Source organism: Callithrix jacchus, chromosome 13 (genome assembly GCF_049354715.1).
Source record: "Callithrix jacchus isolate 240 chromosome 13, calJac240_pri, whole genome shotgun sequence".
Classification (NCBI taxonomy): domain Eukaryota; kingdom Metazoa; phylum Chordata; class Mammalia; order Primates; family Cebidae; genus Callithrix; species Callithrix jacchus.
The window spans coordinates 102,173,288-102,198,148 of record NC_133514.1 but is presented as its reverse complement, the minus strand read 5'-3'; the positions used below and the strand labels follow the sequence as shown (position 1 = coordinate 102,198,148).

Here is a 24,861-nt window from a genome sequence, read left to right as displayed (position 1 = left end):
CATGATGAGTATTTTTTTTTAACTACAGAATCCCAAGAACATGATAATACAGTTTTGACCCAACATTTTAAAATACCACTTTTAGGTAAGGGAAGAAAAATCCATTTTTCTTAAGAAAACAATTTATTGAGGGGCACAAGAAAATAATGTTTTTAGAAAGTATTCCATAAATCTTTTTTTCTTTCATTTTGCTGATTTCAACAGGATAAGGTCCATTATTGTCGCAATAGTGTATTTCAGTAGGAAGAATTAAAGGGCAAGCTGCCCCTAGCAAACCATTCCTGTTGGTCCTTACAAGTCACGCGCTCACTCAAGAAAATTAGCCATACAGGTGTGGCACAGGTTTACGCTGAAAGGGAAACCATGAGCAACAATGGGGGACATCTGTTGGGCCGATACTGTGAACACATCAAGGACCATGTGGCTTATTACTCAGTGACAGCCCCATATGGAAAGTGCAGGTCTTATCCTCCATCCGAGGCTGAAGGAAGTTAAGTAATTCGCTCGAGGCCACATAGGTGGTTAAATGACTTGTAGGGCTTCTAAATTCTTAGCTCAGAATTTAAGAAACTTAAAAGAATGAGGTAGATTGGTCAATCCTGATTGAAAGGATGTCGACATCATCGTGTTTGGTGAAAAGGGAACATTTTGGTAAAACGGAGGAGTGTATCTTTAAAAGTCACTAGGCTCCTTTTGGTTCCTCTAACATTTCACTATGCAAAGTGTGCTCTGGGCACCAGCAGCATGAGTGCTCCCTGGGAGCACGTTAGGAGTGCAGAAAGTCAAGCTCACCCCAAACCTCCTGAGTCTGCGTCAGCAATGAACGACACTGCTGGCTGTGTCCTCCTCAAAGCGTGAGGAGAACCCTCTTACCCACCAACTCCCTCCTCTGGGCCTCTGCACTTGCTGTTCCCACTTGGCTACAGTGCACTTCCCAGGATTTATGTGCTTCTCTCCCTCTCATTTCTTTGAACTCTGCTTAATGTCACCTCCTTAGAGAGGTCTCCCCTGCCTTCCATCTGAAAAGCAGTGTCCTCTGTCACCCTCTATCATGCTTTATCTTTCTTTACAGCAATGGCCAGTACCTGAAAGCACAGACTCGTGTTATCTGGTCTTCCCACTCTAGTGTGCGCTCCGTCAGGGCTGGGACTGTGTACCTCCGGCACATCAGACAACGGCTGGGATATGAGTGCTTGATAAATACTTGAAAGAGGGTCTGTTTTCTCTGCAGGACTATATATCATGCAATGATCTAGCTTCATGGTGGATATCCCTGGGAAGTAGAAAGGGAAGACTGAGGAAAGAGACCTTTTGTAGTGTTTGCAATTTTCAACCTTTCACCCTTCCGGAGTTTCTGCAATTTTTCAAAGGGGTATGCACTGTTTTTAATAATTTGTTAAACACTTTTCCAATAATTTAACAAACTATCTCAAGATACATCATACCACAAAACAAAGCAGATGACATCCCTTCCTTCTAAAAGGTTTTAGGCTTTCTTCGTTTTTCAAATTACACTTTAACAAGAAACTATCTCCTTTTAAGGGCCTTTTCTTGCCCCCCCAGAAGCATCATTATATTAAGAATTTCACTTTTGAAATTCAGACATACAACTATACATGTGGACTATACCTTGCCCCACTAGCAGGCCAGGCCCTAAACAGCCTGCCTGGTTCTTGAAGTGGTGCAGACCCTCATACTCGGTGTAGAGTCTCATACAATCGGCAGAGATTGAGCAGATTCAAATCAGAGTCCACAAAAGAAAGCCATCTTTACTGATGAGTCTTTTATTTGGACAAGACAAAAACATCTCCACACTGTTCCCTTTTATACAGAAAATGGAACATCTCACACATATTAGTTTTTCTCTTTTTCAACAGAATTCATTTCAATCTGTCCCAGGAACTGCTTCTCATTTTAGGATTCACGTTTTAGTAAGACATATGCACCCATTACAGCCAAAAGAGCATACTGTAAAGAAAACACAATGAAAAATCACTGTGAGGTCTACAAAAAAACTTGGTCTGTAAATGTATTCAGATGAAGTCTGTTAAATACTGGGCTGAGGACAGAATCAAAAGATGACCTCCTACCCCCATGCCTTGTTCTCTAAATGAGCTGTTCAATGCCACATTATGGTCAAAAACCCAAAAATATACTGATGGACTAAAGATCAGACAATGAACACACACAGCAAATGCAGTGCTTACTCCTGTGTAGGTTTTCCACTGTTTTTCAAATGATTTTAAAAATATAGATAGATAGATACATGCCTATAATCCCAGCATTCTGGGAGGCTAAGGCAGGTGGATCACCTGAGGTCAGGAGTTCAAGACCAGCCTGGCCAACATGGCAAAACCCTGTCTCTACTAAAAATACAAAAATGAGCTGGGTGTGGTGGCGGATGCCTGTAATCCTAGCTACTCAGGAGGCTGAGGCAGGAGAATCACTTGAACCCAGGAGGTGAAGGTTGTGGTAAGCCAAGATTGTGCCACTGCACTCCAGCCTGAGTGACAAAGCGAGACTCGGTCTCAAGAAAAAAAAAATAGATAGATAGATAGATAGATACCATTATTGTTGAAGTTGAGAGGTAGGCATTAGTGGTTTATGGTACTACTCTTGTGTACATATGAAATTTTCCATAATAAAAAGCAACATTTAGATAAATGCATTTTAGAACACTGAACACACAAGGGGTAAGTAGTTATTTTAAATAATTTAAGTGTTGCCACTTTAAATGACTACATTAATTTGTAGTTAACTACAGTTATTCTGCAGGCAAATTAATAACAACATGTTTGAAGATGACTGCCTCTTTACAGTTGTACAAGTAAAAGCTCTAATATTTAACTAAGTAAATAAATATAGACACACATAAATTCCTACCTTGAATTTTGGATAGTCATTCATTATTATGGTGACCATACCAACATATGGTAAAAACCTAAATTGTGGGATAAGAAGCAAGAAATATAAAAATTGTTTATAACACGATGATGGCAACATCTGAAAACACTATCTAAATCAGCCTTAGGAAATGCATCCTGCATGGAAGTGCCTCTGACCAGGGCTGGAAGGACGTATTCTGCCCGTCTCAAACTGCTTTATTAGTAAGGAGCATCAGCACTGGCGGCCAAGTTTTTTAAGTAGGCGCTTGAGTTGAGATAGTGATGCTGCTTGTCTTCACTTGCTACAATTAAAATAGTTGAGCCACTTGTACAAAAAGAATATGCAACTTTCACAAACCTAGTTCTTACTTAGAAGATTTAGGTAGCCTATATAAAAACTGCTGTTAGCTTTCAAAGCACATGGATAATGAGTTTGTAATGCAAATAATTATTTTCATTTCCCAGTGCTTTTCAGATACAATAAATAAGTGTAGGGGGTAGCAAATACAAATGTGAATACCATAACTTATACTCAATACGATTATGATCCCAGAGAGAGGAGGTTCAGTGCATAAACCAGCCAATGATTATGCCGACAAAATTAACAGAAATATGTAATCAGATTGACCCAGCCTCAATCATCTCTGCTAATGGGAAATGGAAACAAGGCAGCACACCCATAGTACCCTCTAGTCTTTCATAAATCGGTAGCTCCAGCCTCTCTCTCATCCAAAACCTTTCACCAGAGCATCTGGAAAGACAGGATGGACTAGCTGGAGGTCCCTGGAGATATTCAAGTGAAAATGCAACAGAGAAAAATGGTTAAAGGAGTAGGAAGAAGCCTTAAGCCACGATCTGATTAATAACACTACATCTTACAAAATGGTAGCCAGTCTCTCCAGCCTTAAGAAGCTGGTGAGATTTAGGTCACATAAAAAAAACATTTCTAACGATTGTTAAACATAAAAAGGGTGGCCAAGAGAGGGGAAGAATTCCCTTTTTTGGTTTTTAATAAGGGTACATTCTCTGCTGTGTCAATCAGAAGCAGAACTCTCTGCCAGACAACTGTACAAAGATGAATACTAAAAGATGTATCACAGAAACGTTTTTAGTTCTGAAAAACAGAAAATAATGTCCACCAAAAGGGGTTTGGTTAAATAAACTATGATTTGCAACAAAACAGCTTGCAGCCACATAAAAAGATACAGATGTAGATTTGACACGAAAAGCTATTTCCAGCTTCCTGTTGGGTGAAAAACAATCAAATTTTAAGTCAAATTATATATACGCATAGCATACATCTATACCAGCCCTGAGAGCATCTATAGTATTCCCTAAAATGTTAAACAATGGTTATCTCTGGGAGACTTTCTTGTAATGGTTATTTAAAATCCACAAACAACTAATTTCTCAGTGAGGATTTATTTTTATTCGTTTTTTAGAACAAAAAAAATTTTTTTTGAGACAGAGTCTCGCACCGTCGCCCAGGCTGGAGTGCAGTGGCGCGATTCTCCTGCCTCAGACTCCTGAATAGTGGGGACTACAGTCATGCGTCACCATGCCTAGCTAATTTTCGTATTTTTAATAAAGACCACGTTGGCCAGGATGGTCTCGATCTCCTGACCTCGTGATCTGCCCAACTTGACCTCCCAAAGTGCAGGGATTACAGGCATGAGCCACCGTGCCCAGTCAAGGCTTTGTTTTTAAGAGGTAAATGGTACATATTTTAAGTAGTGATATATTTCCATGACAATTTGAAACCTACACAAAAAACCTGAATACTAACAATCTAGTAGGTCTATACATCAAAGCTAATTAAAGATAGTTTCTTTTTTGGGGGAGGCGGGACAGAGTCTTGCACTGTCACCCAGGCTGTAGTGCAGTGGCGTGATCTCGGCTCACTGCAATCTCCGCCTCCCCGGTTCAAGCAACTCTCCTGCCTCAGCCTCCTCCGGAGTAGCTGAGATTACAGGTGTGCGCCACCATGCCCAGCTAATTTGTTTGTATTTTTAGTAGAGACGGGGTTTCACCATGTTGGCCAGGATGGTCTCCATCTCCTGACCTCGTGGTCCACCTGCCTTGGCTTCACAAAGTGCTAGAAGTATAGGCATGAGCCAATGCACCCAGCCCCAAATTTTAATTTTTATTAAGAGAGATGGGGGTGGTCTCCCTATGTTACTCAGGCTGGTCTTGAACTCCTAGGCTCAAGTGATCCTCCTGCCTTGGCCTCCCAAAGGTGCTACAATTACAGGTGTGAGCCACTGTGCCTGATTGGATTTATTTTTAAGCAGATTTGAACCTGTCATATAGATAATATAATTGGGTTCAGTTTCAGATTTTAGGTCTTTAGGAAATTCTAAGTTGTATTTAATCTTTACAGGATAAACCAGAACTGCTTAGAACGCTCCTAATATGTCATATTTGTAATTAACAACTCTATTAGCCTATCCGTTTAGTTTCTTCATTTCTAAACGTTTTTTGGAAACATCATATAGCATAAAGGTGAATCCTCACCCTCTTGCTCTTCCCACCACGTCCTTCTTTTCCAGCCAGTTCTGGCCTTCTTTGTACAAGCCTCTATCGTCAACTTCATTATTATCTCCTTTAGTCAGAAATTTGATGTCTCCATTATCTCTGGAAAGCAAAATAATGTCTCCTCAAAAATTATTTTCAGCATAGCATCATTTAGAAAAATATTAGTTTACCCAAGACTTCACTGTCAGACAGGAGCATTCAGAAAAGCAGTCAAAGACAACTTGACCTTCCTGTAGTCTAAGATGACTGCTTACAGACAGCCATTCAACTGAAGCACAGATCTAATGACAATTTTGTAGACTTTCATTCCAAAACACTCAAGTAACCAACAAAAAGCATGACAAGCACAAGGGCAATGACTTGCTTCCAGCCCAGCACACAATGAAGAATTCCTTCTCACCACATGGCTTCTGGGAATGAAGAATAAACTAGTACCTAACATTTTAAAATTGAAAACAAGTGTATTAGTGTCATTCAGCAGTGGGCAAAATCATGTGAATCACCACTGTGCAATTCTTTCAAGTCCAGATTCATAATACACCAAAAGGCTGCTGACAAGGAGCTTTTCCAGGCTCACTTCAGTCATTCACCTCAAGTGAGAATAGGTCAGAAGTCAGGACATGAAGCTGGTTTAACAACCTATGTTGGACTTAAGCTGTTTTCATTCCCTAGAGCTCATAAAACAATTTGGTTTTTTGTTTGTTTGTTTGTTTGTTTGTTTGTATGAGATGGAGTCTCAAACTCCCAAGCTGGAGTGCAATGACATGATCCCAGCTCACTGCAACCTCTCCCTCCCATGTTCAAGCAATTCTCCTGCCTCAGCCTCTGAGTAGCAAGGATTACAGGCATACACCACCACACGCAGCTAATTTTTGTATTTTTGGTAGTGATGGGGTTTGCTGTGTTGGCCAGGCTGGTCTAGAACTCCTGACCTCAAGTGATTCACCCGCCTCGGCCTCCCAAAGTGCTGGGATTACAGGCATGAGCCACTGCGCCCAGCCTCATGGGCCAGTTTGTTAACATGGATTATATTCCTCTTCACTCTAGACATCAACCTGATCCTAGATCAAACAGATTTGAGCACAAGGTAATTTAAATGCAAGTGTGCTCTAAGCTTTCCTTAGATTTACTTTTCCTTGCCAAATGAAGAATTTGTTACTGCATTATTTCCTTCACCACTGACCACGGTGGTATAAAGTCTAATTTGTAAAGAAACAAGAATCACAAATGGCATAAAACCAGTGTGTTAGAGAAATGTGGGATTCATTTAAAGCATTCTAAACTGGTGCTCAGATAGCCTTGTCTCTAGAAACATAATATTGTAGTATAATGGAGCTGTATAGAGGGTCTTCTTTCAATAAGACAAATGAAAAAGGAATGCACTATTATAACGAGATAAAATGCCAAAAGCCCCCAAAGATTTGAAACCATATCAAGAAGAGCAAGCTGATTTGCAACCATGGTTAAAAAGGAAATCAAGAAGATAAAAATGCTGAGAGTCTCTCATAATTCATGCAAATTAGAGCAAATAATCATCATTTCCTCAACTTGGAACAGTTGATCATCTTTAGAAATTAATTGTAAGTCAGTGCGAGAACTGTCACATCATGACCGAGCATGCTTCTTCCTCAGGAATCTAACAGGCAGGCATCAAGTAACCATTAGTAAAGGACCAGTGTATCAGCACAGGTTGAGACTGGATTATTCTCATGTTTAGAGTAGTGTGAAGTCAATACTTTAAGTATCAGTATCTGTAGGGTACACCGTAAAGAAGCAGTAAATGGGTGGGTACAGTAGTTCATGCCTGTAATCCCAGCAATTTAGGAGGCCACGGTGGACGATCACCTGAGGTCAGGAGTTCAAGACCAGCATGGCCAACATGCTGAAACCCTGCCTCTACTAAAAATACAAAAATTAGTTGGGTGTGGCGGCGCATGCCTATAATTCCAGCTACTCGGGAAGCTGATGCAAGAGAATTGCTTGAACCCGGGAGGCAGAGGTTGCAGTGAGCTGAGATCGTGCCAATGCACTCCAGCCTGGGAGATGACTGAGGCTCTGTCTCAAAAAAAAAAAAAAAAATAGCCAGGTGCATGCTTGTAGTCCCAGTTACTTGGGAGGCTGAGGCAGGAGAATCACTTGAATCCGGGAGGCAGAAGTTGCAGTGAGGGTAGATCAAGCCATTGTACCCCAGTCTAGGTGACAGAGCGAGACTCCCTCTCAAAAACAGAAGCAGTGAATGGAATGGGAATCTAATACCAGATACGTACAAATAGTTACCTGTCTCTCTCCCTCTCGAACTCAAACACACACACACATACACAGTGAGAAATGCTCCATTATTTAAAAACATACATATGCATACCTGAATTTAATTCTATAACTCATACAGATAAACATCTATACTAAGCTGCATAAAGGTAAATGAATAACCAAGCATATGAAATGTAACATTTTTACTAATCATGCCAAGTACTCTCTCATGGGAACTTTATATATCTGAGCAAGAAGTAAATGTTTCTGGTTCCAGGAAAGGGTCTTAATAAGTAAGTCGTAGCTGTTATTAACAGCAAGGCTGCTTGGGGGGTGGAGGATGGGGTGGTGGAAAATTGATGCGGAATATGCAATGACCAAAGACACGAGTTGGGAAAAGGAACTTTTATCCACCCAGGACTAATATGACTGCTGAGAATGCCACTTTGGCCCAAGTGACATAGAAAAAAACACGAGGTTTTTTTGCATTTCAGAAAATAATTTTCATATCAAAACCATCCTCTGTTGCAATGTGATGTGATTTTCTTTGAGCTCCTTCAAATAACTAACATGTCATAATATATCCCACCTTCAATTTGTGCAGCCATTTGAGTTTCCTGATTGCTTTAGTAAACATTAGTTCGTTTAATTCTCATCATCACGCTGTGAGTTACTATGGGTTTAACTATGACAATTCCCGTCCTACAGAAAGAGGTCAGCAGCTGGTCCAAAGTCACCCAGTGAGTCGATGGCAGAACTCAGGACATAATCCAGTGCTTTTACGAGAGTTTCTAATTGGCCATGAATCTACCAAAAATTTACAAAACAAAACCAGAAAGAAGTAAAGCCTCTTTACTTTTCATGAACTTTGATTACTCTGTGAACTATTGGAATGTCTCGTCCTTCAACTTTAAAAACAACTATTTCACCAGCTCTGATTGGGTCTTCCCGGAAATTTGTGAGGAACAGAAGGTCTCCTCTGTGAAAGGCCGGCTCCATACTGCCACTAGAAAGAAGCACAAAGTCGGTATCAGCATTACCCTGTGTCCAGAAGGTGGTAAGAATAAACATGTCAGAGGTGAAACTCAATAGTTAAGGTCTCAGGAGCTATAAAACAAGCCACTGCTGTCTCCTTCTTACTGCTCAAGGTGGTAACGTGTGTGAAAGGAAATGACTTCTACTGAGATTTAACGTGTCATGAGCACTGGCAGGACCCTCTGCGGTTTGTACCGGGTAGAAAAGAAACCAGGATTCGTGTCGACTCTGAAGTAAAAGCACCCAATTTTGGCTTTAAAAGAAGTCCTGCATCTACAAATACAGTATTTTCCTCCAGAACCGCAGACTTACAGCTAGTTAGTCGTCTAGGGCAATCCTCTCATGTTATAGACGATCCCAGCACTTAGGATACTGCAATACTTACTTGACTAAGAAATGAGGAACAAATGAATGCACCTGGGAGCAGAACGCGCCCTGATGCCAAGCTGAGGGCTGGGACAAAACCGGAACCCAAGTCTGTTGCCTCCTGCAGCAGCAGCCTTTCAACCACACTCTACAAAAGCCCAATTCTAACAAACACTGACTAAGTTATTGTGGAAGTCAATAAATAATTCCACATGACACCCGTGTAAACCTGCACCAAAATCTTTGGTGGATTCAAAGTAAATTGCAATATGCTAGAAGCTGAAGTTTAAAATATTCATTAAATATATGTGCTCATGCTGTTTTAATAAGTGAGAAAATAAGACCTAGAGATACAGCTCGACCGGGTCTGTGCAACCAAGGATGAGTACTGGCTGCTGAGCAGGAAGAAAAGTGGAGAAAGAACCACGGAAGGCCCCTGGAGCTCCAGCAGAAACAAAGGAAACTGTTCGCTCTCAACAGGGGTTCAGGAAGCTGGCCCTCCCTCCCCTCCAGCCTGGCCCACCTTGAACATCTCAGCAGGCGCAGAAGATGGCAAGGAGAAATGCAGCCTGTAACTAAGTGCCTGCTAACAGGTTTATGTTTAAGTGAAACCAGTGCCACTAAGTATGATAACGGATGCAGCATTCAAATCAGCCAGTCTGAACGACAGGGAAAAGGGCTAGAAATACAACCGACTTGAGGGAAAGAAAGAGAAAGCATCAAAGTCAAAACAAATGTGAGTTTTTCCTGTCCCCCAATGTAAAATTCCATTTTGTCTTCTTCTGAAAATAAAACATAATGGTTTCAGGATTAAAAAAAAAAAAAAAAGCCAAAATGTTTAAGATAATTGCTTCACCTGTGGCTTCATCTTTACTCCTTCAACAAAATTCCTGAAGATACAGTGGGAAGATGTTGATAGAAAAGTAACAGTTAAGGGAACTGCAGCCAGGAAGAGATCCCTGCACAGACTGCAGAGGCCGGGGTGTCCTGAAGCTGACATCAAGGGTCATTATGATGTCCCATCAGGAGAGCAGTTCTTTTCAATGTTTCATGAATATCAGTGTCTACTTGCTTTCCTCCTGGGCCAGATACCCCCAAAACCACACATCCCTTAGGGATGTCATTGGTTTATGCTGACAAACCAAATTGCTCTAATATTACAAAGGATGCTTTAAAAAAGAGTCCCTAAGTGCAGCAATTTCACACTACCTTCTGTGTGCAAGTGTCTCTGTGAGATTTGAGGAGGGCCAGAAAATCTGAGATCTAGTGTTGGCTCTGCCAAAAGTTACCGGGAGATGCTTGAGGCTTGGCCTCACTGGGCCTCAGGTTCCTTATCTGTTAAGGGAGAGGGTTCATCTAAATTTGAGGTTTTAAATTCCTTCTTCTTAAAAAAAATTAAAATAAATTTTAAAAAGCCTTAAATTCCTTCCTTCAAATGAAATCTTACCAGGAAGTATAACCACATAAAACACATAACAGTGGAGCTGTTATATGTGAAGCAAGGCTAAGGTTTCCCAAATCCATGAGTGTGGTTCCCTTCTCTAATCTACCCACCCAGACCCCAGGGGCGTCCCCAAAGCACAGCGTGAACACGAGTCGGAGGTCCCACAGCTCTGCTGTGAGCTAGGCTGGCCTCGGGCTTCTAAATTCATGAAAATTCTATCTCTGGAAGTGTGCCCCTTGACCAGCCACGTGAGAGCGGCCCGGTGAAGCGTGGATCATTGCTGTGGCCCCATGAGGTGGTGGCAAGGCCCAGTGGAGGGAAAGGGCACTGGTTTGGGAGCTAAGAGCCCTGTGTTCTGGCCTCAGCTCCTGACTGGTAGGCTGTGACTCTGCCCAAGTTACTGCCACTGCCCACCATGCCACCTTGAAAACAACAGTCAGATTTGATGACCTAAGACACAGCAGACAGAGAGCATCTTGAAGCACCTACCAGTTCCCAAACACAGCCATTTGATTTCAAACTGATGGGAAGTTTTTCCCCTTGCACGGCTGTGTGAAGTTAACTCTAGTGTTAACTTTTCTAAAATAAACATGCTGTACTTTATAAGCATCACAGACTCAAGAAGACAGTAGCCACCAATACACCAGTACTACTGAAGAAACGAAAAAAGTCCTAGCCACATGCTGTGCTCTGGGGTGACAAACTCCCTGCCTAGTGGGTACAAAGAAAATGAACTAACACTTTTAGTTGTGTTTAAAAATCAAATTGTATACAAATAATGCATTTATACCATATTATTAAATTGTCATTTGAAATGGATTAGGTGCATGAGCATCAACATGGTTAAAAGCTCTAAAATGCCTATTAAGAAAGATAAGATTTTTCCAAAGCCAGAAAAAAATGAAACATTCTCAAAATAGCTATCAAGAAGGACTAATAATGTATGAGTCTCTCTCTCTTTCCCATGCTAATGTTAATAAGGTTGATGTTTTCAACCTGCCTCAATAAAACCTTTTGGCCTTCTAAAAGGTTTGAGGTTACAATCTATAACTTTCCCTAAATATTTTCCATAATATTTTGCCAGCCACCCTGAGGGAATATCAACATGTATCCAATTAAAATCTTGAATTTTAGCTGTCAGGCAGGTTTTTACTTAAGGCTGCCTTACTCCTCAGGTCCAGGGGACCTTGTGATGGAGGCTGGAGGCCAGCCTGCAGGACCTACCTGAGCACCACCACGATGGGGCTCTCACTGCCAGTGAGCACGATCAAGCCTTTCCATATCATGAGAGCAGAAGACACGATCATGGCAAAGTTTAAAACCTGGTAATAGAGCTGGAATGAAAAAGAGAAAACCACAATGAAAACCAATAGCAGAGGATCCACCAACCTGAAGCTGGAGATGCACTTATCAGACTTTTTCAAATACACGATTTTAGGACAGGAAATGAACACATACAAGGTACAAAATTCCGCAGTATTTCAACTTTTGTCCCTGGAAAGAGCCTTGCAAATATCATCTCTCCTTAAGTGAGAGAGGGGGGAGGAAGAAAAGAGCAATCTGTGGGGCTTGCCTTGTTAAAGCCTGGAGGAGGCCCGCATCACCCCTTTGGGATTTCCCAGCACCTTATCCCCTAGAAAGTTCCGCTACTCAAGGCCTGCCACGAGAGCCTCCTGATGAAGACTAGTCCCAGACACAGTGCAGCAGAGTGAGATGGGTCTAACCCAGATCCACACACTGTGGATTCACCTAGAACTACCCTGGAGCCGTAAATGGAAGCTTCAGAATCCTGTAGTCCTTGGCAATGAGGCCATCCTGCATCTGAAAATGACATTTTAAAGCCACTGAACAGAAACTCTAAATACCTGGATGTTTAAATCTTTCATACATGTTTTAAAAGGTAAATAACAAATATTTGGCTAAGAGTGCAGGTGGGAGGGTCACAAGAGGTGATGTATAATCACTAGTTACATTAGCTCTGAGAAGGCGGCCCACCCACTCCACCTCAAACCACTGTGTTTAGACCCATGGGGCTCGCCTTGCTCCCTGCAGCATGGCGCGAGCTGACACACAGGCTCTTCCTTGCTGACAGCTGCCTGCTGCACCTGCCAACTCCTGGTGGCCAAAGGAGTAAACAACACCTGCCCATGTGCCAACACCCTGTCGGGCTGGAGCTGACCTATCAGCTCAAACATCCGCCTTTCTTCCAGGCACTGCAGGGACTAGCGCTGCTGTGGCTAGTGCCATTCAAAATCAAAGCCCTTGTGGCAGCGCCAGCGCACCTCAGGGAGGCTCCTTACTGTGGTACCTGCCTCAGTCTTCCTCTTCACAACCCTGCAGTCACTGAGGTGATCTGCAGAGCCAGGCGGGTAGTCCATCAACACTGTGCTGTCTCAATTCCTGGACCCCCATCCACATCTCCAGCGCCCTTCCCTCTACCGGGACTATTCTGATGTAAGCTCTCAGCAACACACCCTGGAACCGAAACAGCTCTATCCCCACATCTCTGGTTCAGTGACCTCCGTCCACCGGGCCGCAGGTGCCTATTCTCCTGGCATCTGTGCTCACCTATACCTGAGCACCTGTATTCTGTCAGTTTCTCCACCCCTCATTTCTGTTTTTCTACCCTCAGCATGCAGCATGTGCAGTCACTTACAGGGCAGGAGCCACATACCCCACCAGGCCGGACAGCCCTTCCTCCAGAGATCTCTGTTCCCGTCTCCAGGGAATGAACTCCCAGACCTCTGATGAGGAGGGTGAGGCCTCTGAGTGGAAGACACAGAAGAGCGAGGGATCTCACTGCTTCACTGCTTTTCTATCCATCAGATTTATTTCAGCCCTTCCTTCCCTTCGCCTCCAGTTCTGGGAAACTGATTCCTGGGTCTCTGAGGACTCTCTCTGCCTCACAAAACTGAAGAGCTGCAGCCTCCCCCAGGGACTCTCGGATCCTGGCTTTCTCTGGCTGTGCCAGTTCCCATCTTCCATCTGTTTTCCAGCTTCTAGTATTTGGCTGATCTTTTTTCCTTTCCCTGACTTATCCTGGAGTAACTGATAACTTCTAAAATCTCCTTGCTATTAAATAGTTTTCATGTGTTAGAGGCAGTGGTGGTAGACAGGTCAGAGCCCACCTGAGCTCCCATCAGCTCTCCAGAACATCCTTTTGAATTGCGTTTGGAGTGAGGACCTAGATCACGTGGCTCTGGGCGCCATCATTTTATCCAAATTAAATTTTCACTGAGGTGGAATGTGGTAGTAGGAACTCTTTTTGAGCATTGAGTACAACTTAAAATACAGTTTTAAACACCGTTTAAATAGTTTAAAATACACAAGGCCTGAAAAAGTGGGGCTGAGAGACACTCAGGAAGTCCAAATAGAGACTTGCCAGGTGGTTCTACGTGCTCTGACTTCTCAGTGTATGGACAGTTCTTTAGAGTAGCGGCCTGCAAGCCTCAGTGTGCACTAGGGTCAGCTGGTGACATCTGAGAACTGCACTTCAGATACGTTCCCAGGTGACCCGAAAGCTGCTGGTGTAGGGACCACAGTTTGAGAACCACTGCTCTGTACCATTGGCTCTCAACCTTGGCTGCACCTTATAATCATCCAGGAAGCCCTGGAAAGTCCATCCCAGACCAGCTGGATCACTGGGAGGAGGGGGGCGATTCTGAGGTGCAGTTGAAGGTTGAACCACAGCTCTATACCTCCTCCTCCCATCAGCTAAAGACTTTCCCATCGAAAACCCTGCCTCCACCTCACACCCTCCTCCAGCTTTTACACTCTCCCTTCTCCTTCACAGCTCTTCTCAAAACAGTGTCTACCCCAAGTGGCTCCCCTTCTTCATCTATATTCAGTCCTCAACCTACATAATCAGTCACATGCTCACTAAATCCAAAGGATAACTGTCAGCCCTCACCTTACCTGACCTGCCAGCAGCTCTCAACACAGATGATCATTGCTTCAAAACCTTAGCCCCTGCCTTCCAGGATGGCACGCCATCCACTTCTGACCACTTTCTTGTCTTCCTGCCCATTGTTCCACCTCTGCCTGAGCCTCCTTCTCTGCCTGGACCTCCTTCTCTACCTGAACGCTGGCATTGGCCCCATCATGCTAACTACTCCCAATTCTCAGACTTCCAACTGCCAGTCTGACATTTCCACTTAGATGTCATTAAAGATACCTTATTCTCAACACGTCAAAATTAAACTTACCTTCTCCAAAAAGGTTTCGGTGCCAGTGATCTTTCTCTCAATAAATGACTTTGTTATCACCCTGCTGTTTGGAGCCACCTTTTACCCATTCATTCTATACGTTCTAGCTTCCAAACATGTCTGGAGTTTGTGCAGTTTTCTCTATTCCCATGCCAGCACTCTTGCGATCACTCACAGGGCCCATCAGGCTGCTGTGAGGGCCTCATAGCAGGTCTCCTAATGCCCATGCATACCTCTTCCGGTCCTTACGCTGTGCCACATTCAGAGCAATCATGTGTCACTTAATGACAGACACATTCTCCAAAATGTGTTGTTAGCTGATTTTGTTACTGTTTGAGAATCATAGAGTGTACTTATACAAACCCAGCTGGTGTTGCTTACTATACCCCTAAGCTATATGATGTAGCCTGTTGCTCCTAGGCTAGAAACCTATATAGCATGCTATGGTATTGAACACTACAGGCAACTGTAACACACTGGTAAGTATTTGTGTAACTAAACATAGAAAAGTCACAGTAAAAATATAATATAATTTTATGGGACCACCATCATGTATGTGGTCCATCATTGATGGAAACATGGTATGGTGCTTGACTGTACTGGGTTTCAAATGCACATCTGGTCACCTGGTCACATCTGTGCCCTGCCTAAAGCCCTTTGATCGCATCCCACTACTCTGAGGATGAAGACTAAACTACAGTAAGGCCTCTAAGGCCCTGTCTTATATATCCCCCAAGCCCCAGCTTCAGCTGGGGAAGCTCACCCCAATCTGTCCATGCTTCAACCTCACATGCTTCTTTCTGCCCCAGGCCTTCACCCAGAAGGCTCCCTCCCTGGACCCCTTAGTTTACCAGACACTCACCTTTACATTCACCTTTAAATGTCAGTGCCCGACAGAAGCCTGCCCTGACCTGCTAGACCAGAAATCAGCAAACATTTTGTGTAAAGGGCTAGACAGTAAATGTTTTGTTTACGGGCCACATAGTCTCGGAAGCTACTCAGCCTTGCCAATGTAGCAGGAAAGCAGCCATAGACAGTATGTAAAAGAATGAGCATGGGCTGTGTGCCAATAAAACTTTATAAAAACGGCTGGTGCAATGGAGTTTGCCTACCTCCACTCTGGCCAGCCTAGGTCTTCTTGTTATATATTCTCACTGCATCCTGTATATATTTATATCTTTCATCAGCATCATAATTATGTATATAATTACCTAATGCGCTTTTGCACTAGATATTAAATTCCACAAAGGTAGGGATCATTTTAGCCTTGCTCATAGCTGTATCCTTAAGATTCAACATAGGTTCGGCAAAAAGTAAGTATTCAATTTGTAGAATAAATAGTAATAAAATATCTTTAATACATGGTGAGTACAAACAAATCAGCAGTAAGAAAAACACTAAAATCCCAGCAAAGAAATGTAAAAGCTTAAAATTACAATTTTCCAAAGAGAAAATACAAGTGGCAAATAAACATAAAAAATGTTCAAACCAATAATCCTGCCTCCACCCTCCTTGCAACCCCCTTTTTTGGTTTTTGTTTTTAGCAACCTTTCTTTTCTTAAGATAACAAGGTTTCACTCTGTTACCTAAGCTAGAGTGCAGTGGTGCAATCATAGCTCACCGCAGCCTCAAACTCCTGGGCTCAAGGGAGCCTCCTACCTCGGCCTCCCATGTGGCTGGGACTGCAGGTGTGTGCTGGCATGCACGGTTAGTTTTAAAATTTTTTTCTTTGGTAGAAATGGGGTTTTTCTATATTGCTCAAGCTGGTCTTAAACTTTCTGGCCTCAAGCAATTCTCCCAAAGTTCTGGGGTTATAGGCATAAACCCCGCACATACCCTTTGCCCAACAAATTTAAAGAGTCTGTTTTTTGTTGTTGTTGTTGTTGTTAATGCTAATAATTAGTGTTGGCAACAATATACGGTGATGGGGATATGATTTGATAAACCATTCTAAAAGCAATTTGGCATTAGTATTAAAAGGTTACTCTTGGCCCAGTAATCCTACTTCTAGGAATTCAATCTAAACTAAAGGCAGGTTGAGAATTATTGCCCAAAGATATTCATTACATTCTTAATTCTAATAATGTGGAAAAGGAAATAAATGAGCAACAATAGGGATATAATGAGTAGAAAATGGGGCCGGACACAGTGGCTCACGCCTGTAACCCAAGACTTTGGGAGCCCGAGGTGGGATGATTACCTGAGGTCAGGAGTTCCAAGACCAGCCTGGCCAACATGGTAAAACCCCTTCTCTACTAAAAATACAAAACTTAGCCAGGTATGCTGGTAGGCATTTGTAGTCCCAGCTACTCAGGAGGCTGAGGCACAAGAATCGCTTGAACGGGAGGCAGAGGTTGCAGTGAGCTGAGATAGTACCATTGTACTCCAGCCTGGGGGACAGAGCGAGACTCCATCTCAAAAAGAAAAAAAGTAAATGACAGATTACTTCACTATTTAAAACAATGCATAAAGAACTTAATAGGAGTGGAGGAGAAAGCAGGTTGGGTTGGGGGAGGAAAAAAAGAGGAACTTTAGTGACATAACCAAACATTTACAGTATGTTAGTGAAAAATGTAAGCTGCGGTAAAATCTCACCAAATGATGAACACAGAGATGCCCAAGATGCTGAGAGAGGCTATTTTAGGATGGTGAGATTATGAGTCATTGAATTTTCTTCTTTAAACCATTCTCTATTCTGAAAACATATTCTGACTGATGTAAGGTAGGAAAAGCAGAGCTCAAAACTATCTCTTGCTAATATTAAAACTGTGAAAATAGGTAATTTGAGGCCATTATGAAGGCTACAACTGAAAGTGAGGACATACAAAGTGAATTAAGATAACTTCACGTATTTTGGTGCAATAAATGAGAATAGGAAAATAAATATAATCACCATTAAAGTTACACACTTTTTTTTTTTTTTTGAGACAGAGTCTTGCTCTGTTGCCCAGCCTGGTGTGCAATGGCGCAATCTCAACTCACTGCAACCTCCACCTCCCAGGCTCAAGCAATTCTCCTTCCACAGCCTCCCAAGTAGCTGAGATAACAGGCATGTGCCACCACACCTGGCTAATTTTTATATTTTTAGTAGAGACAGGGTTTCACCATGTTGGCCAGGCTGGTTTTGAACTCCTGACCTCAAATGATCCACCCACCTCAGCCTCCCAAAGTGCTAGGATTACAGGTGTGAGCCACTGTGCCCAGCCTACACACAATTTTTAAAGGCGACTTGGCTACTGTGTCAATAGCAAATTATGAAACTATCATTATATTGTCAGGAGAGTGAAAAAGGAAACTGGAGTGCTAAGCAGACAATGTCAAAGTTTTGGGCTGTAAAACGTTAAACCATTCCTTCTTTTGGTTAATGGATAAGTTCTTTGGCAGTGATTTCTACAATTTTGGTGCACCCATCACCACAGCAAGTATACACTGTACCCAATGTATAGTCTTTTATCCCTCATCAAATGAAGAATATTTGCCAGAAAGTTGCCACGAAGCAATCTAAGTCTTTACACCATTTCACCATAATGGAAAAAAAAATCAAAGAGCACAAAGCAAGTATTTAAGAATGCAAACAAGTGAGCAGTTAGATAAAAAATTCATGCCTTCCTTCAATAAATATTGAGTTTCCAACAACAACCAACATTGCGTCTAAAGTCAAATCAGCCTTGCAAGTCACATCACTCTAAAGCAGAAGTTGTTCACATTCAAAACCTCCCCACCTGCTCTGGCTGACTTAAAGGGCTTAATAAATAACCACTGTTTCTTTATGAATTACAGATCTGATTGGGAAAGCCCCAAACCATGGTTTTAAACAAAGATTGCCATTTTTAGACAAGTTTTCAAACCATCTGGCTCCACCCTGATAAAGCAAATTATAAAAGCTTGCCACTTATCTAATAAAGACCTCGTACCAAGAATATATCTGCCAGTATTATTTTCTATGCTTGAAGGCTTCATTAAGGGGAAGTAAAATCAATTCCTCAAGAAAACTTCCTTTGAGCAAGCCATCTACCTGCTAAGGAAACAGCCAAATACACAAAAATCTAAAAATCGAACTAAGAAACCACAGATCATGGTTACAACACCTTAACTTTAAGAAACCTATTAATCAGATTCTAGCTTTAAAATCCTGGAATCCAGAAAAGTAATTTTGATTGAACTACTGACAAGCTGACTGGGGTCTACGAAAAACCAACCACCACATTTCATGGGTGCTTTTGTTGTGGTTCAGCTTCGCCTACCGACTTTGTATGCTCAGCATTTAGTGGTCACAACACAGTGTAGAAATAGGTCCACACTCAGTCATTGTCAACCAAAGGTGAAACAGCCATTGTCTAAGAGTTTTAAGCAAACATCTCAGACCAAATATTTTGGCTGACAGAGCAGCAGCAATGCCAGTAGCTGTATTTCTTCCTCTCTTCCTCACTGCAGAAACAAAGAGCCCTTGTCTTGCATGTGGGTCCTGCCCTAATTAATAGTAAGCAGGGGCAGCAGAGAAAGGAAGTCCTGCTTTCAAGACTGGTGGAGCATGCAGGCCTGACAAGGTGTCATAAGATGCTATTTTGGAGGGAAGAAGAGAGAGGAAAAAAAGCAAAAGAACAAAGCTTTTTTAAAAGTACCAAGAAGGAGTAGATTTGAGCTTGCTGAATTTTAATTTGAAGACTAGCAAAACAGGCAATACAGGCAGCTACCGGCAGGCCTTATCACTGAGAGGAAAAACACACTGATCTTTCAAAGGGCAAACTGGTTTGGGGATCAATACACTCGTCAGAAGGCCTTTTCTGACAGTTGGCAATTACAATCATCAGTAATCAGTACCAATTTTAGAGACATTTTAAAAACCCAGCTATTAAGTCTAGATTTTTAAACAAAGCCCTACTTCCAGGAGGATATTCTTGTGAACAGCATCAATGCTCAGGACATTAGCGGTTACTTTTTTAAGCTGGTGATAATCTCTACTACAACTCATGTAGACACTACCACATCCTAAACACAGTTGGGGAAATAGAAATTATCAAACTTTCCCACACCACTGCTCTAGTCTGAAATTCTACTTGGGGGAGGGGGAGGAGAGTGAGAGAGAGGGAAAAAACACATATGCCTAAAGGAGTAAGTTGTGTCCTGCAATGAGCACCACCCCACATCTCAACATTTTGGAGCAAATGACACTGGATGCCATCAAAATAATGAGGATTAATGACATTTTTCAAAGACAATCAAAACTCCCTGGTTGGGAGGTCCCATTTTTCTTAGCACAATTTATCAGTAGTAATAGTGGCATTCGTATCCACCATGATATTGAGGCTCCCAGGTCCCCCAAATTCTCTACCTAGAAGCTCACATAATCGTGTATTTCCCGACTGACAGGGCTTCCTTTCCAATCCCTACTCACTCTTACCTTATAGTGAAGAGATAAAGACCCAAAGACGGTGATGATGGCCAATAAGTGGCTAAGGAGAGAGGAAGAGGAACGTTTTCCTCTGAGGTCCTCTCACAAAGGAGAAAGAATTCAACCACCCCAGCTGCCCGAAGACCCTACATTGCCTCCTATATTCATAGTGCAGCCAGAATGATGGAATCTCAGAAAGCAGCTAGAGAAGGCTTTGGAATCCCACTGGGAACACTCGTTCAGTCCACAATGATTGCGCACTGCTTGTAAGCTGTCTAGGCACAAGGAATGTTATTTAGTTCCGACCCATGGTCAGGGGAAAAACAACTGCCCAGGCTGGGAGGAAACTGCTTTGGGAGGCATCGCTGGACAGCTCCCATTGTGGGAAAGTTCTCCCCTCTCGCCCGCCACTTCCACCGGCGGGCAGTCAGGCCTCTGAAGCCCCACAGAGAAATCGGTTCCCTCTTCACCGGGTGGCCCTTCACATACACGCGGACAGCTGTCGCGCACCGAGTCATCTCTCCCACAGCGTGGCTGTGGCTTTCTCAACCACATTTGACATCCTTGGCACGGGGTTTCTATTCTCCCCTTTCCCGCCCCCTCCCCTAACTGCGCTCTTGTCAGGGCGAGGAAGTGCACACCCGTGCCCACACGTGGGTCTCCGAGGATGTGAACCCAGGCCTGACAGCCCAGGTCAGGAGCTCCCAGCGCGGGAGCTTTGGGTGGCCGCCCGGCCCAGTCACCGGGAGCTGCCCTTGCCGGAGCCCTGCCCGGGAAGCCCCGACTCCCGGCAAGCACAGCCCGTCCCCAGCTTGGGGAGCGCCTACCACCCGCCTCTGTCACCTGGCGCTTGTTCATCTTCCTCAGGTCCCCGAAGATGTCCAAGCCGGATGTGGGGAGATGCGCCCCCACAGCGCCCGCGCGTACCATGGCGGGGTCTCTGGGGACCGAGCGGCCGCCGGCTCGGTGTCACAGCCGGCCACGAAGCACCTGCCGGTCCCCCGCCCACCAGCCCCGCGTCCCTGCAGCCACGTGACTGGCAACTTGCTTGAGCATCTGGGAATCGTAGTCTCGCTAGTCTTGGGCACTGGCTGGCCAGAAAGGAACCTGAAGGAAGAAAACTACAACTCCCAGAATGCGGCAGTGCAGGCACCTCGGCCAGTGAAGACCCGGGGCTCCTAGGGAGGGCAGCTACGGGGCTCCAGAGCCATGTCCGACCCTTCCGAGGGAACGTGGAGCATGCGTTGCCCTGCATACCTCGGGGGCAACTGGGGAACCGACTACTCAAGAGGAATTAAATTTCCCGACTCTGGTCAGGCGCCAAGAGGACACCTAACTCCCCCTCGCAAATCACCTAGCCGTGTATCTCCGCTATTGGATGACTGCGGGAGGAAACGTGGTACTTCTACGCTGGGGGGCGGGCTGAGCCAAATCGGGGCGGGGCCTAAAGATGGACGTGCGGTGGGTGGGGCTTGGAAGAGGCGGGACTTTTGACGCCGCTGAATTCCACGCTTTGAGTGGTACCACTTGAATACAAGGAAGTGTCTATGAATGTCTTGATCATAGTTGGGTTGCAACGGCTATTAATTAAGTGAATAAATAACCACCTAATTTCATACACGAGAAACCAGAGACCCAGAAAATTTCATTGACATGGCCAAGATTAAGTGGAAATGAGTCTGGAATAGAACTCAAAGTTTTAAATTTTGAAGTCCTAGATCATCACAGTTCCGATCCTAGATTACCTTTGGTTCGTTCAGTCACCCATTTATGCATTATTTATTGTACTTCTTTATCCACAAATCTTTATGGAGCACCTACCATGTACCTCGCGTGTTCTAGGAACTTGAGAAACATCAGTGAACAAAACTAGCAAAGATTCTTGCCCTCATGAAGCTTATCTTCTACCGAAGGAAGACATAATAGATAATTTATACAGTACCTAAAGGATGGTGGTACTAGGGCAACAAGAAAAGCAAAGTTTAATGGGGAGGTCTGAGGGAAATGATCAGGTTGCAATTTATCATATACCAGAAGCTGACTTACCGTGAAGCTGATGAAAGGTAAATTTTGGGACCCTTCACTTGCAAAGGTGTTTTCCAAGGTGTGGGAGAAACTTGGCCATAGAATTATGTAAAATTTTCCAAAGCAAGATATTGGGATTGCTGTTGGTTAAGAGTTTGTTTCTTTGTATTCCAACGTCACCTCCATTACACTTCCCCTCCTATTGGAGGGACAAGGAGAATTTTGGGGATCCAGCTAAAGAGGAAACAAGTTGCAGATACATTTAGTTTTGGTTTAGTGCATATATTTATGTGGTTCATTGTCTTTCCTGCTATCCTGTTGTAAAATGTAAAAATGACTTCTGGGAATACTGTCATTCACTGTGCCAAGTAACCTGGCTTCATGGCAGGAAGTTGCACTGGAGGTGGCATCTGATATGAAAGTGTTCTGCAGCACCTGGCCTTGGAAATATGTGGTTAGAAGAGAAGAAACCTTGTTTCTTCTGATCCTAGATTACCTTTGGTTGGTTCAGTCATTTTGGTTCGTTTGGAAAGAAGATTGCCTTGTTTCTTCTCGCCTACCCATATATTTGAAATGTACAGATCCAGAAGCTAGTCTGTGTAAAATTCTTCTAAATATCAGATGTATAAAATTGTTAGTGGAAGACACAGTGCTTATCAGTACATTAGTGACAGTGTTAACTATATGGTGATATTGGGTAAATGGATAAATACAGTGATAGTTAACACTGTCACTAATAATTGCTGAAACACGGCAGCACTAAAGGTTCAGATTCGATACATTGTGAAGAAAGAGTCTTCAGGATTTTTTGAAAGAATAAGTATAGGGTATGAAAGAAGAAAAGAGATTGAGGCTTACTCCAGGATTTGGGGGGTTTTGTTGTTGTTGTTGTTTTCTTGAGACAGAGGAGTCTCACTGTGTTGACAAGCTGGAGTGCGGTGGCGCTATCTCGGCTCACTGCAACCTCCACCTCCTGGGTTCAAGCGATTCTCCTGCCTCAGCCTCCCAAGTAGCTAGGACTACAGGCGTGTGTCACCAGGCCCAGCTACTTTTTGTATTCTTAGTAGAGATGGGGTTTCACCATGTTGGCCAGGATGGTCTCGCTCTCTTGACCTTGTGATCTGCCTTCATCGGCCTCCCAAAGTGCTGGGATTACAGGCATGAGCCACCGTGTCCTGCTGACTCCAAAGTTTTTAACCTACAGAACTAGAAGGTTAGAGTTCCCCTCAACTGCAATGAGGAAAGCTGTGGGTGGAACAGGGTTGTGGGAAAAGAGGAAGAGTCCAAAATGTGACCAGTAAACCTAGAACCCAGTGTGATATCTTCAGGTCAGAACCTTTGGCCCAGCCTCCAGGTTCCTGCTTAGGTTGAGTACTGGCCGAGGAGGAACACAGAAGACACTGGGTAGAAGTCCCTGCATATTGTCCAGTCTTAGACTAATGTGTTCACCTCCATGAACCCTTTGCTCATCTACTAAATAAAAACTGTATTTGCTACAGTCACTTTAGAAGACAGTTTGGCAGTTTCTTACAAAACTAAGCATACTCTCACCATGTGATGCAGCAGTTGCATTCCTTGGTATTTACCCAAATACCAGCTTGAATACTGATGTCCACACAAAAGCCAGTACACGGATGTTTTTAGCATCTTTGTTCATAATTGTCAACACTTGGAAGCAACCAAGATGTCCTTTAGTGGGTGAATGGATACATACACTGCAGGATATCCAGACAATAGAATACTCTTCAGTGCAAAAAGAAATGCACTATCAAGCCATGCAAAGACAGGAGGGAAGCTGCATATTACTAAGTGAAAGAAACCTATCTGAAATAGCTACATACGGTATGATCCCAAGTATATGGCATACTGAAAAGGGCAAGGGCTGTTGTGAGAGTCAAGTGAGGTATTAATAATATGGGGAAAAAAGCCCTACATGACTGAAAACACAAACAAAAATTATGGTTACTATTAATATTTTTTTCTTAATCCATGGACATAAGTAATTTACAGAACTAGAGCGTCCTCTTTGTTCTGTCGTTGGTGGCCTCTTCCCCGAGGAAGTACTCTCTCCCGTGAACTCTAGAGGCAAGACTATGGAGACAGTAAAATGAGCAGTGGTTGCCAGGGGTAGGGGGGAGAGTATGATGTTATGATGAGCACATATCATTATATATTTGTCAAAACAGAGACTGTACAACCCCAAAGTGAACCGTAATGTAAACTGTGGACTTTGGATGATACTGATATGTCCGTGTAGATTGACCAATTGTAACAACTGTATTACTCTGGCAGGGGAAGTTGATAGTGGAGGAGGCTGTGCATGTGTGGGGGCAGGAGTAGATGGGTACATCTCCACACTTGCCACTCATTTTTGCTGTAAACCTGAAACTGCTCCCAAAAAAATAAAGTATAAACATTTTGGGTACAGCATATGCCACTCAAGTGATGAGTATACTAAGATCTCAGAATTCACCACTAAAGAACCCATTCACGTAGCCAAAAACCATCTGTATCCCAAAAAACTATTGAAATATAAATAAAAATAAAGTCTAGTTCAAAAAATTTTTTCAACTGTTGATAGTATCTGCCCTGATGGTTATGATAATGGCAGGCTGGATACGTGAAAATGCTTTGTACACTGTAAATTTTATTAATGTTCGATACAAGCATATGTCATGTGGAGAATTAGCCCCTGGAAACAGACGTGTAAAACACATTGGCCGG

The 24,861-nt window shown here is 43.2% G+C and overlaps 1 protein-coding gene across 2 annotated transcripts; it reads right to left on the bottom strand.

Annotated features, from left to right (window-relative positions):
• Positions 1-1,768: 1,768 nt before the first annotated feature.
• On the bottom strand, positions 1,769-21,095 carry SEC11C (SEC11 homolog C, signal peptidase complex subunit). Of its 2 annotated transcripts, none has more exons than XM_002757286.6 (6): positions 20,956-21,095; positions 11,740-11,849; positions 8,527-8,676; positions 5,400-5,519; positions 2,884-2,941; positions 1,769-1,968 (listed from the first exon to the last, which is right to left on the bottom strand). In XM_002757286.6, exons 1-6 carry the CDS (start codon positions 21,040-21,042, stop codon positions 1,915-1,917), a joined length of 579 nt encoding a protein of 192 aa, XP_002757332.1. In that variant the 5' UTR covers positions 21,043-21,095; the 3' UTR covers positions 1,769-1,914. The 2 variants fall into 2 exon arrangements, with proteins under 2 accessions (XP_002757332.1, XP_078203099.1); XM_078346973.1 differs by lacking the exon at positions 20,956-21,095 and adding an exon at positions 20,122-20,910.
• Between the last annotated feature and the right edge of the window lie 3,766 nt (positions 21,096-24,861).